General features: G+C 38.4%; 1 protein-coding gene and 2 long non-coding RNA genes across 3 annotated transcripts in view; all 3 read right to left on the reverse strand.

Moving 5' to 3' along the window:
• LOC138129042 (uncharacterized) overlaps nt 1-18663 on the reverse strand; it is a 208482-nt gene that overhangs the window by 82336 nt on the left and 107483 nt on the right. The window lies entirely within an intron of this gene.
• On the reverse strand, nt 6794-8570 carry LOC138129045 (uncharacterized). Its single transcript, XR_011159041.1, has 3 exons — nt 7974-8570; nt 7697-7909; nt 6794-7640 (listed from the first exon to the last, which is right to left on the reverse strand). It is a non-coding gene; the product is annotated as an uncharacterized lncRNA (long non-coding RNA).
• On the reverse strand, nt 9774-11458 carry LOC138129027 (uncharacterized). The gene is made up of 2 exons (XM_069045283.1): nt 10052-11458; nt 9774-9953 (listed from the first exon to the last, which is right to left on the reverse strand). The coding sequence occupies exon 1, from the start codon at nt 11456-11458 to the stop codon at nt 10241-10243; it is 1218 nt and encodes a 405-aa protein (XP_068901384.1). The 3' UTR covers nt 9774-9953; nt 10052-10240.

An 18663-nucleotide genomic window follows, 5' to 3' on the forward strand; every position in this document is an offset into this window, starting at 1 on the left:
GATACCACGCTGAGTGCGTACGCAATATCCGGACGTGTCCCACACATGAGGAACGTCAATGCTCCCACGGCTTGTCTGTATGGAAACTCGGAGTTTCGAGAGCTTTCTTCTGTGTCGTTGTCCTTGACGATTGGAGTAGTCACTGCCTTGCAGTTACTCATGTTGAATCGTTCTAACAGTTTTTCGGTGTAGTGGGTTTGACTCACCCTCACCGAGCCGTCTTCTTCTCGATTGATTTCCAGTCCCAGGAAAAACGACGCAGGTTTAGCAGTTATTTTGAACTTTCGTCCTAAGTCATCGATAAATTGTTGAAGTTCCTGTTCGTCATTGGCTGCAATTAAACCATCATCAACATAAAGGACGAAGAACATTTTTGTGGAGCCTGTTTGCCTAACAAAAAGACAAGGATCCGCTTCGCTCCTTCGAAAACCCAATTTAATGATGTAATTGCTAAACTTCTCATTCCAGCAACGAGGGGCTTGTTTCAGCCCATACAAGCTTTTCTTTAGTCGACATACTCTCCCAGATCCATCACAGTGTCCTTCAGGTTGTTGCATGTATATGGTTTCCTTCAAGTCACCATAGAGAAAAGCCGTTGAAACGTCAATCTGTGCAAGTTTCATACCTTCATTTGCGGCAACACTGAGTAACGTTCGAATAGTAGACTTCCTGGCTACTGGACTGAAAGTTTCGTCATAGTCAATTCCTCTTTGCTGTGAATAGCCCTTGATGACCAGTCTCGCCTTGAACTTATCGATTGATCCATCGGCGTTGGTTTTCACTTTGTAGACCCATTTGTTTGAAATAGCCCTTTTTCCTTGAGGTAAGTCCACTAGCTCCCAAGTCTCGTTTTCTTGAAGAGCCTTCATTTCACGGTCCATGGCTTCTTTCCAGTAATCCTTTTGATCCGACTTCATGGCCTCGCCGTAAGTTTCTGGTTCCTCAAGTGACGTTGCAAGATGCATCACGTAGTCTTGCAGTTTCTTTGGCGCTTTCAGAGTCGATCTGTTCCGTAGACATCGTGTGGTCCTGTCGGCGTTGTGCTCGCAATCTGACTCGGAAGTTCCAGAAATTGACGTATCTTCGGTTTCCTGCTCCTCTTCATCGTCATCGGTGAGTTCATCATCGCGATCAGCTTGAATTTCCTGTTTAGACGTTGAATCATCTTCTGGAATAATCACACTTTTCGTGTGCTCAAGCGTTTTCTCTTCAAATACGACATCTCGTGATCTAATGAGTTTGCATTCCTCTTTGTCGAAGATCCTGTATCCGTCATCATGATCGTAGCCAATGAGAATACCTTTAGTGGCTTTTGGGTCCATCTTTTTTCTGGTTTGCTTCGGAACATGAACATAGCAAGTGGAGCCTATTACACGTAAGTGTTTCAGTCCCGGTTTCTTACCGTACCACAGTTCATATGGAGATGTTCCTGGCACGTTTGAAGGTCCCGTGCGATTCAAGATGTAGTTCGCTGAACGAACTATTTCAGCCCAGAGTGTCTGCGGAATGTTTCCGTGGGCATGCATAATTGCCCTTGCTGTTTCGACGACTGTGCGATTCTCTCTTTCGCTACAGCCGTTTTGTTGTGGGGTGTATGGCATCGTTAGACGTTGAATAATACCTTCCTTTTGAAGCATACTTCTAACGTCCTTGTTGTCAAACTCCTTCCCATTGTCACTCAGAAGTTCTTTGATCACATGTCCAACAGTTTTTGTTTCAGCTAAAAACTGACTCAGCTTCTCTGCAACTTCTGATTTTTCTTTCAAGAAATAAATCGTCCTGAATTTTGTGTAATCGTCCTTGAAGAGCACAAAATATTTAAATCCTGACATCGATTCCTGAAATGGTCCGCATACATCTGTGTGAACTCGCTCTCCTGCTTTTGTTGTCTTCGTTCTAGTGCCAAATGGTAGGCGATGAGCTTTTCCGTACATACAGCCTTCACACAGTTCACTGTCCATTTCCACTTTGATGTTCAGCTCCTTGCTCAGTAGCGACTTCACATGGCGCTTATTCTGATGTCCGAATCTCTCATGATATAGCTGCAAGAGATTATTTGTACCTGTGACATTGACTTCATCGAGTGAGCTGGTTTTCGTACTTCTCACGGCCAACTTATAAAGTCCTCCAAATCGATCACGAACTCCTATCAGCTGGACTAATCCGTCGACTTTGAAATTGCAAGTTTCTGTGGTTGAGATGAACTCGCTATTTTGACGTTTATCTTGTGCTGCAAGAACGGAGAACAAATTCTTCTGAATACTTGGAACGCACCAAACATCTGTCAGAGTGATTTTGTTCCATCTTCCTCCAACTGCTGCTTCAATCTCCACTGTACCTTTTCCAATGGCTTCAATTTTCTCACCATTCGCTGTGGTTACTGAATGTGTTGTTGAAAATGGTTCAAGTGTTCTGAACGAATTTTTGTCATTTGTGATATGACTTGTCGCGCCATTATCTACATACCAGTCTTTATTACTGCTTTCAGAATTCATCACAGTTGATGTAATAGAAACGAGTGTCATGTTCGTACCTGGTTCCGGATTGCTCGATTTCGGTGGCCTGCCATCAGCTATCCACTTTCTACACACTTTCACGGTGTGATTTGGCTTCTTACAATAATGACAAATCAGCTTCTTTTTCTTCTTGGGATCGACTACATTCGCTTGCTGCGATGCCTGCTTCGACGAGTTCACAACCAGAGCTTTCTGATCAGAAGATTCGTCCTCCTTGGTCCCTAAGGCTCGTTCATATGCACACAATTGATTTGTCAGATTATCGACTGTTCTGTCACTTTTTGACATTAACATCCAGCTAGACTTGAATGAAAAATAGTCATCTGGTAGTGTTCCCAGAATTTTACAGATCAGAAATAAGTCTGGTAGTTCCAGGTTCGCTTCATCTTTCATCATCTCCTGCTTCAACTCGCTCCATAGTGTTTTCAATTTTGAAATATGTGATGCGATGTCAACTTCAGGATTCCTCTTAAATCCAAAGAATTGTAAGCAGAGGTTGTAGACTTTGTCCTCAGAAACGCCGTCAAACAACTTGTGAAGTTCCAGCCATACTTCTCGCGACGTCGTGAATCGCATTATCTTCTGCAACGTTTCATCTGACATGTTCGTGGTTAAGATAATCAAGGCATTGCTGTCTGCTTTATTGAATACTTCTAATGCACTTTTGTACGTCGCTGTTTGGGCAGCGGTAGCATCTTCTTGTAGTGTATTAGGTGCCACTAACCTGCCTTGGACAACATCCATTGCTCCGGAGACTCCTCGTAGACAGACGGAAATTTTGTATTTCCACGTAGTCCAATTTGCTTTCCCTTCCAATAGTCCAACGTTAATTATTCTTGACGAAACCATTGTTTCTTCTTTGGTTCACCTCGTGGATTCCTTAACCTCAAAATTGGACTTGCGGAGATTACTTCAACCAGTACGCCAAATTATATTTTCCCGTTAGTGCACTTTCTTTTTAATACGCACTGTAGCCCATAACCTGTTGGGATTTTCTAATAAGGCCGACTGTTTTGATTTAAAAGCTAAAACTGTTTATTCAAACGTGAACGTGTTGTTTTACCATCTACAAGTTTCAAGTTAGTGTCTATGGCGTATATCAGGTTTTTCCTTAGTTACATCTACTCGTTGGTTTTAGTACCAACCTAAACAAAATAAAAGTACTGTTATTAAATAATTATAAAATGAGAAATACATCAACATGAAAGAACGAAATACAAGCGATGTTAGCGCTTAGACTTTTTAAAGGTTTTCTTTAAATATTTATTTCTGGCTTCCAACTTAATAGGATCAATAAAAGTTTTATTTGGTTCATGTCGTAAATACCTGACGAATTTTTCGTCCTTTCCAACCAATACCTTATTAACAGATTTACACCAGTAATATAATATACACCTTATAATTGAAGTGGCAACTAAATCACCGATGTGTGTGTGATCTACACAATTACAGGGCCGAGCCGTCCATGTGTGCGATGTGTACGGCGCACACTGGCGCCAGATACTAAGGGGCGCCGCGAGGCGCCCCTGACTTAAGTTAGGTAAAATTGTCTTATCATTAAAAGTAAAAGGTAATGAAATGAAATATTTGAAAATAGCATAATACCATAAAGTTACGGAAAATGTAATATACGGCTCAAGCGGCTGGTTCGAACGGTCGACGCCAAGGATTCGATCTTTTTGAAGGAGATTTTTTTTGCTGAAAGAAAGACAACGCATTACTGTAAACTTATTTATGATTTTATTTTTATTTTCTCGTAAATTTACGAGCGTTCGGGCGTTTTCTTCCAGGGTGGTGATGCAGCGGAGCAACCACCCTGATTTTGTTTTTGTTAAAACAGCCATCTCACATCTGCCGACCACTCTTTGTAAGCCAAGTCCAAATATTAGATGGATTTATAGAACCGATTTTGCCACATGAATTTCGATAAAGTAGTTGAAGTTAAAAAAACTAGACCGAGATTTAAATTAATGACTCTCTTGTACATCACCGATGACGTGCCACTCTAAGACCTTAATAAACTTATCAGTGTCAGATCGTGAGACCCATTTTATAATTTACATATTGGGTACTTTCAACTCAGTTCAGATGTTTAAACAGCATGAGTTTTGTTATTTCATCTTAATTTTTACTAATGTTATAAATATCAAAACCACACACGCATAGCCATAACCGACAAGCGTAAAAACGCGAGAAAAGTAGCAAGCAACAAATTAGTTAAATTAGTAGGTACTATCGGTGGACATAAAAAACTGGGACAAACATGACAATTGTATAAAGTCAAAAATCACAAATATACATCAGGTTAATTTGGCTTTTTACAAATAAGGTTCTAAAAATTATAATATACTAATAACATCAAGATAAAGTTCAGTTCTTTGATGTTGTCTACATTTACAAAGATTTTATACAGAACACAATTGTTCTAGCATCTTTTAGGTTCAGAGAGTTAATTTTAAAAACTGACAATTTTTATTTTGAGTAACAATTCAAAAGGCTGATACACAATGGGCAAATTCTGGATGTCCCAGCTTTTAATGTTCACCGATAGTACCTAATAAATTATTATTTTTGTTCGACACTGTCAGAATTTGAGAATTTTCTCCCGTGTGAACGGATTTTCATAAATGTCACAACTTGTCAAAACGAAACGTCAAGCTAATTTTAAATATTTTAAGCGATTTGGAGCTTTTAAGGAGCTCGTCGAAGAAAAAACGTTGTATTCACCTCGTTCGTATGTAAATTGGGCTTTTTTTGGCACTCGTGGGCTTTTAAAACGGTCGTTTCACTCTCGTAAAACCCAAAAAAAAGCCCAATTTACACACGAACTCGTTAAATAAACTACTAATTATGTAATATGAGTTTCCTTTTTTGAAAATTTCTCCAAAGGGCAGCGAAGTGGTTCACTCATTTATCAAAAAAGCGCTTCGTTGATTTCGCACACAGGCGCTCGCCATGGTCGGCGCGGCACTGCACAATTAAGCACAATAAAATTAACTTCTTTTAAAATTACATGTTTCAACATGGCAAACAAATTATTTTTGTGGCAATTCCTGGGAATTAAGTAAAAAAGCCTTGACAATGACTGGCTTATCGCAAAACACAAATAGCTACCAGGTTTGACCAAATTGCAGTTTGCATATTGCCTTGCCTCGATCACTCCTAGATCAACATCGCCATCGGAATGCAACAATACATTTTTACAATTTTGGCAATTGCTAGTAGATTTTAAAACTTTTCTGGCGACAAAACCAGCTACATACGCGATAGTTGATTTGGCTACTCTACTTTTTTTTACACGTAACACAGTGGCTGGTACATTTGCAGGATGTTCATAATCGTCCAAACGACGAACCCCAGCAATGCATTCGCCAGTTATAAAACATCTTAAATTATCTAAGGCCCCTGCGCTATAGTCATCTTCACAATTGGAGCTAGGTGAATGACTGGTCATAAAATTATTTAGTAACAATGACTTAAATGACGTAATAAAATGAAATACGTCAGGAGAAGTATTCCTCGCTCCATGTGCTCTTACGCTGCCAAAAAAATTTTCCAAACAATCTTGATTTAATGCTCTGGGTAGGATAAAATTAATTTTTTTAAGAAGAAGTTTTTTCAAGTAAATAAATGCCCGAAGCGTTTTTATGAGGTTTAACAATGACGGAGGTCTAACAAATTTCTTCTTACTTCCATTCCAGAACTTCATTTTCTTTATGATTCCAATAGATTCTTGCCAAAATTCCTCATGTCCTGATGTTCTGGTCACTGCCCCTTTCATGGGTTTATGCGATGGTGCAATCTTGGAATTTCCATTCAAACTGTCAAATAATTTGTCTATGAATAAAATGAAATCTCCTGTATCCACAGCTTCTTTTTCTAATCGATACTCAGAGTCAATATCTGCAATTGAAATATTAAAAAATCAAAGAACCTTGTGAACAATATCACTCTTACCCCACTGTGAAATACGCTTAATTAATGAACCAACTTGATGACTAAACACTTGGGCCATCAGTGATACTTTCATTTTGTTCATTTTCTTGGGAAAAATGTGGGCATCAGTTAATTTAGCGCACAATGTTGTTTCATCCATAGTATCTAACATGTAAAACTATTCTATGTGCCTCCATTTTGCCACTTTTGTGGTTCCATTTAGTTCAAAATGTAAATCTTTACTAAGCAAGTTATTTCGGATTCCTTTGAAAAGATGAGGTACATCATAAATTGGGATTATCTCAACTCCATTAACAAGGAAACCAAAATACTTATTTTCAACACCTGCCCTCAAACAGTTTTCATTTGTTTCCTTCAGTAGGGCATTAATAGCTGCTTGATTGGAGCTGCCTTGGTCACAAACTGTGGCTACTACTTCCAGACCTATATTTTGGCATGAAGTAATAACTTTTGTAATCATATCCTTAAGTTGGAGCTGTTTTGTGGGACCACTGCTAAATGTAAAGGAAAAGGGTTGCTTCCATTGCCTACATATTCCTTTAATCATGAAAATGTTTGCATAATTTGCTATAGAGGGAGATCTTTTATCGCCAAAATCTTGTAAGCCATCGACGCAGTAATGTTTTCTGTTATATGATAACAGCGAAGACAAAGATATTTCATCGTATACAACTGCACACAGTTTATCATTAGGATTTTTCAGTTTTGACACTGTCATTTTTAAACTGTTAACAATGTGGTTGTTTATTCCGGGACGCAATGGGATATTAGTCAATAAATTTGTCAAAGTTTTTCTAGATGGCAAGCAAAAAATTTTTGAAAGCAACCGATAGCCTTTTCCACTTGCTTTTAATAAGGTTAAAGATAATATTTTTTCATTTAAAGTGAATCTTCTGGCTTTTGGTCTTAATTTTTGATTCCTAACTTGTTGCATGATGAAAGTATATGTAGAGCTGTTAACATGTTCTAGTAAATTTGCAAAGCTTTTGCTATTTGCTACCTTCTCAGCATTAGCTAATCTTGTTTGAAGATTTTTCACTTTATGCTGCACTCTTGCTGTTCTACGTCCCCATTCGGTCGCCATGTTATACAACTTTTTACATTTTGGGGTCAAATTTTTTTCTCGAGTCACATCTACATACGACAGAATTCCTCGACGTTTTTTGTCTAAATAATATTGAGATTGTTAATATACTAGCATTACGAACAGGAATATTATTTACGTGACAAATGAGGCGTTTTTGCAGAGGTGAATTCTTTTACTTCTGAAGTCGTCGTCGGTAAATCAGCAACTTGGTTACACCCCTCATCATCACTGGGCTGTATACTAGTGCATGAAGCAGACACTTCCTGTAGCATGCCACCTTCCACCATCTCCACATTATCTTCTTCAGAAAGCACTTCCACTTCCATTACATTATCTTCTTCAGAAAGCACTTTAATAAAGCATCCACAACAATTAACATATTTAGCAATTATTTAAAACACCTATTTACTAACCCGATAAACACAATGTGGGAACAGCATCTCTACTAAGCCCCCTTCTTGTTCCTGGTACCAGATACTCTTGTGCAAAATGTCTATTACACACATAAAATGAAGAATATATTTGTTCCGGATGTAATTCCCTTAGACGTGGCTCTTTAATGTTTTCTACCCACTTTTTTAATAGATCAACGTTTTTGGGAAAACGATGTCTTTTACTCACCCGATCATTACAATTTAGTACACAACACTTATTTTTATAAATAATGTTTCCTGACTCCATGATAATATTAATGAAAGTACAATAATTAACACACACCGGTCAAAGCACCAACAAAAATAACAAACACCAAGCAAGTTTCGAATCGGTACAAAAAATTATAACAACAGTACACAGTAAACAGTCCTACGTGTATAATCCAAACAATCTTCGACCAGATAGAAATAATAAGTCTTGTCCCAGTTGCACATTTTTAGGAAAGGTAAAATACGGTGCGATCAATTAAAAAATAAATCGAGTCGGCGTGTTACCTATGGCAACCCATGCTATAGCATAGGCCCCAAAGCAAACTCGATTTATTTTTTAAATGATCGCTCGGTATTTTATTGTAGAGTTTTCAAGAAATTCTTTTCCGCACGGCACATTTTTTTCTATACTGATATTTCTGCTAATATGGTTCATTACCAGTAAATTTTAATTTGCACGATAAATTATTTTTCAATAGACTCATCTCATCCATAAATTTTCATTTGAGATCAATAAAAACTTCAGTAAATTCAAAATAAACAAACCACCTTGATAACTGTTGAATTCAAATAATTTAAACGTGAAACACAGAACGGTTAACAGTGATACCAATATAACCAGGCAACCAGAAGTACCAATGTCAAACCAAAATTCCCCTATACGTTAAAAATTAATGAATAAAATCCTTGTGAAAAAACCAACACATATTTATAAATAAATGTGATTTATTTTATTATTAATTTACAGAAGATAATTGTAATTAAATACGTTAATTTAACAAATTGTCTTCATTCTGTACAGCTTTCTGTTACGAACAAATGTGTTGAGCGCCATCTAGTGGATGCAGGGGTAACTATTAGCCAAGTGTGGAATCTCTTACAAATAATTCCGGTTACCTCCATTTAACTTTCTCATCTAATTATGGCCGTCCAACTCGATGATTTCTCCGTAAGAAAAATTGTTCTTGACATTTAAAAAAATCGTACGTACAGTAGAGACTTCAAGTGACGATTATTTGAATTAAAAGACAACGGATGACAGAAACGTCTTTTTTTTCTGTAATTGGTTATGTCCTATTTTTGGTTGGGTTATTATAAATGTTTGTAGTCAACGAGCCCATGAAAACAAATGATTTTTTTTCTTTTGCCGTTCCATAGTTCAATACGAAAATGATACGAAGTAGATTATTATTGTTGAAATTAAGAGGTTATGTTTACCTTCAAAAAATTCTTTGAATTATTAACCACAACAGTGAAGATTCGTTTAAAGAGATTGTTCCAACGTTTTACTACCGTGAGTAACAGTGACTAAAATCCATCAAGACGGGATTTGTTATCAAAGTGAACTGTAAAGTTCATATGGTTCAATCCATCTCATACGAATTTAATTTTGTCTATTTCAGTTTTGTAAACTTATCCACTGGTGTTTAACCACAGGTGTGTAGAACTGAATTGTTGCTGCTAAATTATTCAATGGGTACTGAATCATTTTTGTTTTAAAAGTTTCGAGGAAACAATGTTAAGTACCACAAGATTCCAAAACTGTTGATGGAAAATGAGGCAATTAAATCATTGTAAATAGACATTTTATTTATGTGTTATATGGCAACAAATTAAAGCTATTTAACTGTCCAGCAAGGTTTTATTGTTGTTGATGTGCATTAAATGATTTCCAATGTTATAATGTGCAGGGGCAGGATACACAAGATGGGCGACGTCCGATAGGTTCCGTGCATGCATTGATCCAATCTGGAATAGTCATTAACGAAATCAGCAAGAAATATGGAAGAGGAGGTAGACTTATTAGTTTTAACGTCTCCCTGACTACAATCAGGTTATGAACTTACAGCAGGACCATGCCTTGTCTGAAAAGAATGCCAAATCCAAAGTTCTGATATCATTCATGTTGTTTAAAAACCAGCTGCAATATGCAACACGACGTGGATAATCTGCTGGTTTCAGTTCTTGAAACAATGACATTTTATAAGGGTGCAAATTTAATCTTTTCTTCACAATTTTCTGACATGTGCTCAGTGCTACACCTGACTGTGTTGTGGTTGTGGTGGTCGTAGCTGCTGTTGACGGTCTGATCGGTGAGGTCGCGTCAAGATCACAGCAACGACTTTCGAGAGTTGGCCCGGAACGGGACCTGGTTCTGATGGGAGAGCGGCCGAAAGTGCGAGTTTCCCTTGCTGTGGCGGGTGTTTCTCAGCGGTCGTTTCAGCGGCTGGAAGTTGAAGATCGTCGAGTTTGTTACCAGTTCGTTCAGCTGAAACTGCAGGTGCATCTTCTGGTGGCGGAGTTGCAGTTGTCATTTCTCCATGTTCACGCTCGAGTGGAGGTTGTGCACGTTGATAAGATTCTCGGTCGCCGATGGGTTCGATGTCAACTTGGTCAGCTTGTTTGTCGTCTCGAACAGTATGAAGGTCTGGTTCTCGGTCCTCGATGGGTTCTTGAGAGTGGTATAGGTATCCAGTCTTTTGAGGAGGGAATTCCTCTGCTGCGTCGTCAGCTGTCATATCACTGGCAGCATCTTCTTCGTTGAAACGGGGTTCATCTAGAGTCTGGTGTTCGACTGGCTGCTGGTCTCGTGGTTGATGTGGTCGTTCGAGGTGGCGCGCGGCCGGCTCACCGACGAACGGCGCTGATGGCACCACGTCATTTGTGGCATGATGTGGTTCTTCGAGGAGATGGTGGCCGTCTCTCAACCACAGTCGGCAAAACCCGTTGAATTCTGCCTTCGTGATGTGCGGTGCGATTCGTGTTGCGAGCAGTTTTTTTTTTGTGATGAAGGCGTCGGCTGGCTCGCCGACGGCCTGGGTGATTCCGTAGAATTTCATCCGGAGCTTCGTTAAGATCTCGAAGTTCTCGTACCTCTTGATGAGGGCCTGCTCCAGGTCGTGGAGTGATGGTGCGTACGGCGCTTCGTAGCTCCACCATCGAGCTGGTTCGAGCCGGAACTGGGCCGCGATTTGGTCTCGCCAATACGCAGGGTTGGAGTTGGCGAGGATGTTTTTGCATTCGGTGATGAATTTCTTTGGGTCCTCGTGGTCGAGGCCTGCGAAAGTTGGTAACGAACATACCTCTTCCACCGTGGGAGGGCTGAGTCGTCTCCAGAGAGTTTCGAACGTCTCGATGTCGATCATCTGATCCCGTAACATGTTGGTTAGTTCCGCTGGAATTGGGTAGTTGAGTTTCTTCAAGGCGGTCTTGATCGTCTCGAGGTCAACCATTTGTTTCGATGTCCCGGACATGTTGCCCCTGGTTAGCTCAGGTTCTTTATTCAGGGTGTTGTTCTTGAGACTCGTCAGGGGAGGGGTACTTTCTTTCAAGAAAGCTGGTGGCCCCACGTTGGGCGCCAAATTGTCACCGGCGTGACAACCATTAAAAAAACGAACTTCAATTGCTTCAAAATAGTGTTGTAACGTCCGGTAATTGACCTAGTCAATGACCCATTTGTCCGGTCAATAATTGTCAATGACGTGACGAATTTGACCAGTCATTTTTAAAATTTAAATTTCCCGCTTATAATGTTGAAGATTATAGGATATGATGACTGTTTGACTGATGAGATGAGGTTATGTTGGGTTGTCTGATTTCATTTACGTAGCTGCTGACAATGAAGAAATGGATTATGACAATAAATAAGTAAATTATGACAAAGAAACATCTAAAACTTTAATAAAGATCATTGTGGAGAAAACGATTATTAAGCTTTTTATCTATTAGGAAGAAGTGGTTTTTCTTTTTCAATCGTTTTTGTGTCTTCTTAACATGACATACAATATATTTTTATTTTCATAAAATACTTAGGTACCTACTTTTTTAAATTCTAAACGAATGTTTAAGTATTTTAAAAGAAACTAAAAAACTGAAAATACACACACACAGTTGTGTTGAAAGTTTTAAAGCGTTTTAAATTAACAAAAAGTTCAAATTCAAGCAAATATATGTAAAGAAAAAACAATGTATAACTTCAACCAATTCAAACTTAACCTCACTTACACAATTTTAGAACAATAATTTATCGATCAATAAATCTTATAAAAAATGGAATTAAATGGTATTAAAATAATCCTTGACATTAAAAGAATCATTTTGTGATGTTTAACTAGTTCCTACTTTTTGACCAATAATGACTGGTAATTGACCGATCAAGGACCGGTCAACTTTGACCAAAAATAAATGACCGGTCATTTATCCATCACTACTTCAAAATATCAAACATAACCTCAAATTGTTTTAATTCGAATTTAGTATTTTTCTGAATACATTGTGTTGTTGGATAATGTGACTCGTGTCAGCGTTAGAATAAATGAGCACATCAAAAAGATTGTCACCTATGAAAAAAATTCAACAAGACAATGGTACCTAAATTTCCTAGAATGGAACAAAATTCTCATGGTTGCAGAGGATAACCCAAATGGACTTAATAAATACAAAGATTCGCCGACCCAGCTAGCAAATAAGTTACCAGGAGCCAACAAGTCGTTTACCAAAAAGAAACATTCAGTTTAAAGGAAAATGCATATGGGAGGAACACACAGGATGAGATCCTAAATTTGTAATAAAAGCTTTAAAAATGTATCGACACGTTTATTTACCTTTAAATTGTGATGAACCAAGTGGGTAATTCAAATTTCCCACCAAGCGGCCATCTCATTTTTTTTTTTTACCAACATACACAATGAAAAATAAAACCCGCGAAATTCAAAAAATGGTCAAGAGCGCGTGATCGTACTTAAAGTCCATTCATTTTGTATTGAACTTTTCAAGGTCAAATAATTTTATTTTTTGGCTTTGTAATTATGTTTTGTATATAGTGACATGCAGGTAAACACCATAAACGTTGAATTGAGCATTGCTAAATCACATTATGTTGGTTATAGGCATGTCACTATTTACAAAACATAATTACAGTGTCAAAATTTAAATTATTTGACCTTGAAAAGTTCAATACAAAATGAATGGACTTTAGTTAATTTCCCTACGTTGTGTTTTTTTTTTAAATACAAATTAAACATTACCAGATTCGTTCCAACAGGGTTTGTGAACCACACAGAAGAGTGCAAATAAAACAACACAATAATTAAAACCAGCTATTTATTCAAAGTTATGATTTTCGTTAACGCCGGGATCCATGAATAATAAAACGTCTCGGGAGAGGGCACCCAAGTCTCCTCAAATGTGAGAAGACTACTCATTTAGAACTCTAGGAAAATGGTGAGCTCTGGCCATTCTCCCAGACCCCCGAATGAGGCTCCGCTAAAACCTCTCCTGAAAATACGAACAAGTCCGAAGTGACAACGTGGACGGGACAGTTAGTGAGAATTGAGCAAAACTGATTTCATAAACAACACAATTCAAATTCATAAAAAAACAGGAGGGTCATGTACATTACAAACAAAACAGTTACTTCGGACCGTTCGAGCGAGAGCGGGCACTAGGCGACAACTTCAGCATGTTCTTTTTTTTTTCTTTTCCAAGTTAATTTACAAAATACGGCAGATACGCTGTAGAAGGAGTGAGTGGCTTTGGGTGGTCCGGAGGTCTGTGGTACCTATCCTTACGACTTTATCATTTCCCGCCTACCCGTGATTTAGTGCTAAGGGGAAAAATCCTAACTGCTTTACGTTAAGTCAACAAATTGAGGTACTCTAAGTTCATCGGTTGAATTGAATATGACTATTTCAAAGCAAAAACAAACGACGCTGTCAAGTACCACAAACTTCGAGAACAGATTACCATTCCGGAAGTTCTGTGCCAAGGAACTCGGATTCAACTTACACCATGAGCGACGTTGCGGACCAGCATTCAGCAAGCCCCGCCAAGCGTTATGGTTTTCGGGTCTCTCTTGGGGCACAACATGTTAAACGAGGGGCCGCGGGGTCGTGTTCAACGATTGGATGTTAGGAGCAACTAAGCCCCTCAAACAGAGAGAGAAACCGCGACAAAACTTTGTTGACGGAGTAATCTAAGAACACTTTCAGTTTGGGATGGAAAAGTGGTAACAACCAATAACACATACATAACAATAAAACAAAAAACACAGTCCAGTCGACCCTAGCATATTAGAGCCGGATCATCGACAAGGGGCCCCCCCTTGGATAATATGGAGGGCGCCCCGGGACTACACGATGAAAACCTAAATGTAGAAGATCCCTGGATAAGGAAAAAGCCCGCGCAGATACCTGAAATATAAACCCAATTGGTTGCTACCGGGATGGAAAGTGGAAACTTTCAAATTTTGATTAAAAATGTTAAGCAATAAATAAATACTTGTTACACCAAAAGCGTCACTCGGAATAATTAGAAAGGGGATCAAAGAGAGGGAGTGCGCTGATAAAAGTGAAAGCCACAGACCCACGCTAAAACTTGGAGTCATTTTTCTTTTAGGAAAATTAGTGAATTGTAAAACCTGCTTTGACAACAAAAGGAAAACGTAAATTTAGCAAAACTAGAACCAGGCTGCCTTACGCTCCTTCGCAAGCTTATAATGTTAAAAACATAATACATGGGGATGGTCGAGATAAATGTGGATTTTGTAAAACATGGTGGAAACCCACGTGCGACCCATTTGTGTCTTATTATTGTTAAACTACATTTCGCGCGAAGCAGAATTAATTTTAGTGCCCCAAACACATACCTAGTTCAAAACAGAAGTTGGACAGCAACATTTAGCACAGTTCAATAAAAAAAAAACAACTAAAATCGCACAATTAGCGCACAGAAAAAATACACGGTACTTCTGTACTACTCTGCGGTCAAGAAAAAGTGCCCTCCAAAAAAAAACATGGCCGTTCATCCCCTGTCGACTTTCACCCACGCCCCCAAGCGGTCGCCGACGGTACCGAACGCCGGTAATTCTATAGCTTTCATTGGCGGTTAGTTTTGAATTCAAAAGCGGTTATCTCAAAATGTACACTTTTCTATGAAAATAAAAAGATTTTTCAGTATTAAAATGGTGTTTGGAAATAGCGACCTACGGTTATAACGACCGAATTTCAGCGGTCCCTTCCACGTCGTTATAAACGATATACCGGGACATTTTTTTAACTCTGAACATAGTCCATACTTATTCCCTATGTTCAATTTTAAAAAACACAGATCAATGCATTGTGAGTTGCTATGCAACGAACTATACCGAACACCAGAGATTTTGAAATAATGTTAAAAATTGTTCCGATTGATGGAATTGGTCTATCATGTGTTGCATTGGAAATGTCACGCACATTTCTAATGCTCTGATTGGCATAGAATAACTGCATTATGTGTATTTCTTCCTCAAACAACTTGACCATTTTGTTAATCTGTCAAGTACCTACTTATTTTCGTTACCTTGGTTATGTGATTACATACATGCATTGACCTGTGTTTTTTAAAACTGAACAGGGAATAAGTATGGGCTATGTTCAATGTTAAAAAAATGTTCCGGTATACTGTATATGGTTTGGATAATACCAAATCTGAAACCATTAGTGGAAAGACCTTGCACAGCCAACAAAATGCTCTGCTATGTTATCCACGGGTTATCAACTAGATACACAATTGCTGCAGGGTACTTACCTACTTTTTCCATTCAACATTAACAACGGCACAATTTTCACAGATTATGGTGTCATTGTTCTTTAGCTTGTTACTGACAATCATGCATCAAATGTAGCTTAATTTAAAAATCTTTGCAGCGGAACGTTAAAAAATCATATTGACCTTTTTTTCCACTACATATTTCTAAGTTTTGATTAGGTACACTAGGTGCGTTCGGATACTACCTCGGAGATGCAAGCACAAATTTAATAGACTTGAACAGCTGATTGGAGATCAATCTGAAATAAACGAACGAAAATAGGGTAGGTAATTGTTCACTTTAGCTCCCGGTCGAATTTTCGCGTTTTTTCTGGCCAGACACTTTTAGGGCGTCCTCCTACATCGTTTCCCACCACTCAAACCTTGTGCAAATGCCCTTGTTTTTCTCTCTTGTTCCACATACCACATAAACATAACCAGATATACCTAACCCTACAATTGTGACAGGCGCCAAAATCTCAACATCTTTGGTCGAAATACTCCTAGCAAATCGAGCTTCCTCTAATGACTCTGACGTCTAATATCCGAACGATTTAGATTTACATCAATTTGCTCATTTTACAATAACCGAACGATTTTAACGTAAATTAGCATAAAAATGAAATAAACGAACGCAGCTACTGTCAATACTGTCATTGTGACGAATTTCGTTTTCAAATCAGTTCCTAATGTTAATTTAGGGGGCGCCACTGTACGTACGCTCCAGGGCCTACTCGACGGGAACACTTTTTCCGTCGTCTGCGCTGATCATAATAACAAGTCGTGCCAATCGCTCAAAACTCTGCGTCCGGAAAAAAGTCAAAATATCGGTAGATGTCACCACCTCGCGCGTTATGGGAAACTGTAATAGTATTACAGAAATTACAGAAGGAAAAATTTATTCAAATTGTCAAAATTTAAATGTCTAGCTGTTTCTAGCGAATACAAATTGATATCACAAAATGATTTGCATTATTGTCGTTGAAGTTCTTATTGTATTTGTTATTTTGACAATCAATGACAATTGACACTTATTCGAGTTTCAAACCCTTTTTATACTCAATTTCATATAAATGTGCATCTAAGCAAGCCATGGAAATCTGATTTTCTGTTGGTAGTAAAGCTAAAGCTAGTGACTTTGACTTCAAAGTTGCTTGCTCTGCGCGAACCCGATTTGACTAATTTTTCAGTTTTTATCCATTTTAACATTGCTGATTTCAAAAGCAATGTTACGTCTTTTTACTGATTAAATTAAAGTAATTCTTATTTGTTTTTGTCTTTGTATTTTTACCAAGTAAAGATTTATTGGACATGACCTTCATAAATGTGACTTTTGTAATGTAACTAAATTAAAGGTGCTTTTACAAATGCACAGCTCACTTGATGAACATTTATATGAAATCAATTATATGTCTAGCTGTTTCTCGCGAACACAAATTAATATTACAAAATGATTTGCACCGATTATGATTGAAGTTCTTATTGTATTTATTGTTATTTTGATAATCAATGACGAATTAATGGTTGACATTTATTCTAGTTATAAACCTTCCGTAGTTATTACAGTTTCCATTCATTCGCGATCCAACTGATCCAAGTGCCTCTGGTGGCCATTTCACATCGAATGGCACGACTTGTTATTATCGGCGCGGACGACGACTTTTTCAAACCAAGTGGGACGGCTATAATAAGCGCCAGTGGCGTACTGAGCAGGGTTCCGTGGGTTCCGCGGAACGAGGGCCCGGCCCCCGAAGGGGCCCGCAAGGGCCCTTTCCATTGTTCAATTACAAATTACAAATTTAAGAAAGACCAAAATTAATTTTTTTATATTACCTGTTAAAATTAAGTTGTGATGACTAAAAAATTGTTTTTAGAAGAATTCACACACCGTTTTTCTGTGTAGTAGCGAGTGAAACGAGCGTTTTAAAGGCCCACGAGTGCCAAAAAAGGCCCAATTTACACAAGAACGAGTTGAATACGACGTTTTTTTGTTCGATGAGCCCCTTAAAGGCTCCAAATCGCTTAAAACCTGTAAAATTAGCTTGACGTTTCGTTTTGACAAGTTGTGACATTTATCAAAATCCGTTCACATAGGAGAAAATTCTCAAATTCTGACAGTGTCGAACAAAAAAAAAAATTATTGATTTTAACACTGCCGGGAAGGGGGGGTTAGGGGGGCCCGTGTTGCCACGATGGAACACGGGCCCGTTAAGGGCTCAGTACGCCACTGATAAGCGCCTAGCGTTTTGATACAGTTGGCCATGCCATAACGCGCGAGGTGGTGACATCTACCGATATTTTGACTTTTTTCCGGTCGCAGCGTTTTGAGCGATTGGCACGACTTGTTATTACGATCAGCGCAGACGACGGTTAGTATATACCACGACCTGCTGTATTATAACCGGCCTGTTCAAAAGTGTAATTTGAGTGATCCCCGCAGAGCGCTAGTGTACGGGCGCTATTTGGGGATATTATTCGTCTTAAGTTTTTGTCACCGGGAGTTTTTCTCGTTCAAATGACATTCGAATTTAAAATCGAAAACACAAAAATACAATTGTATTCAGTATAGTTTTAGAAAGAAAATATGAACTTACTGTACTCAATCTTAACTCTAAAATCATGTCTAAACATATTTTTCCGCATTTTTATTCTTTAGAAGCGCCCGTACTGTGGCGCACTCATCGGCGAAAAGGCTCTTTCTCGGAAACATTTTTGCAATGCTTTTTTAATGAAATGAACAGGCCGGTTATTATACAGCAGGTCGTGGTATATACCATTCACGATGTTTTGGCATAAGGGGAGGCTATGATTTCATTTTTTAACGTTGGATACATGTTTGATTTCTGTCATCTCTGCTGTCACTAAAGTGCCTGACATGCGGACCTATCAAAAT

This window comes from Tenebrio molitor, chromosome 4 (genome assembly GCF_963966145.1).
Source record: "Tenebrio molitor chromosome 4, icTenMoli1.1, whole genome shotgun sequence".
Lineage (NCBI taxonomy): Eukaryota > Metazoa > Arthropoda > Insecta > Coleoptera > Tenebrionidae > Tenebrio > Tenebrio molitor.

What these genes read in the sequence shown, in the direction of transcription:
- LOC138129027 (XM_069045283.1), bottom strand. Translation starts at nt 11,458, where the DNA reads ATGTCCGGGACATCGAAACAAATGGTTGACCTCGAGACGATCAAGACC.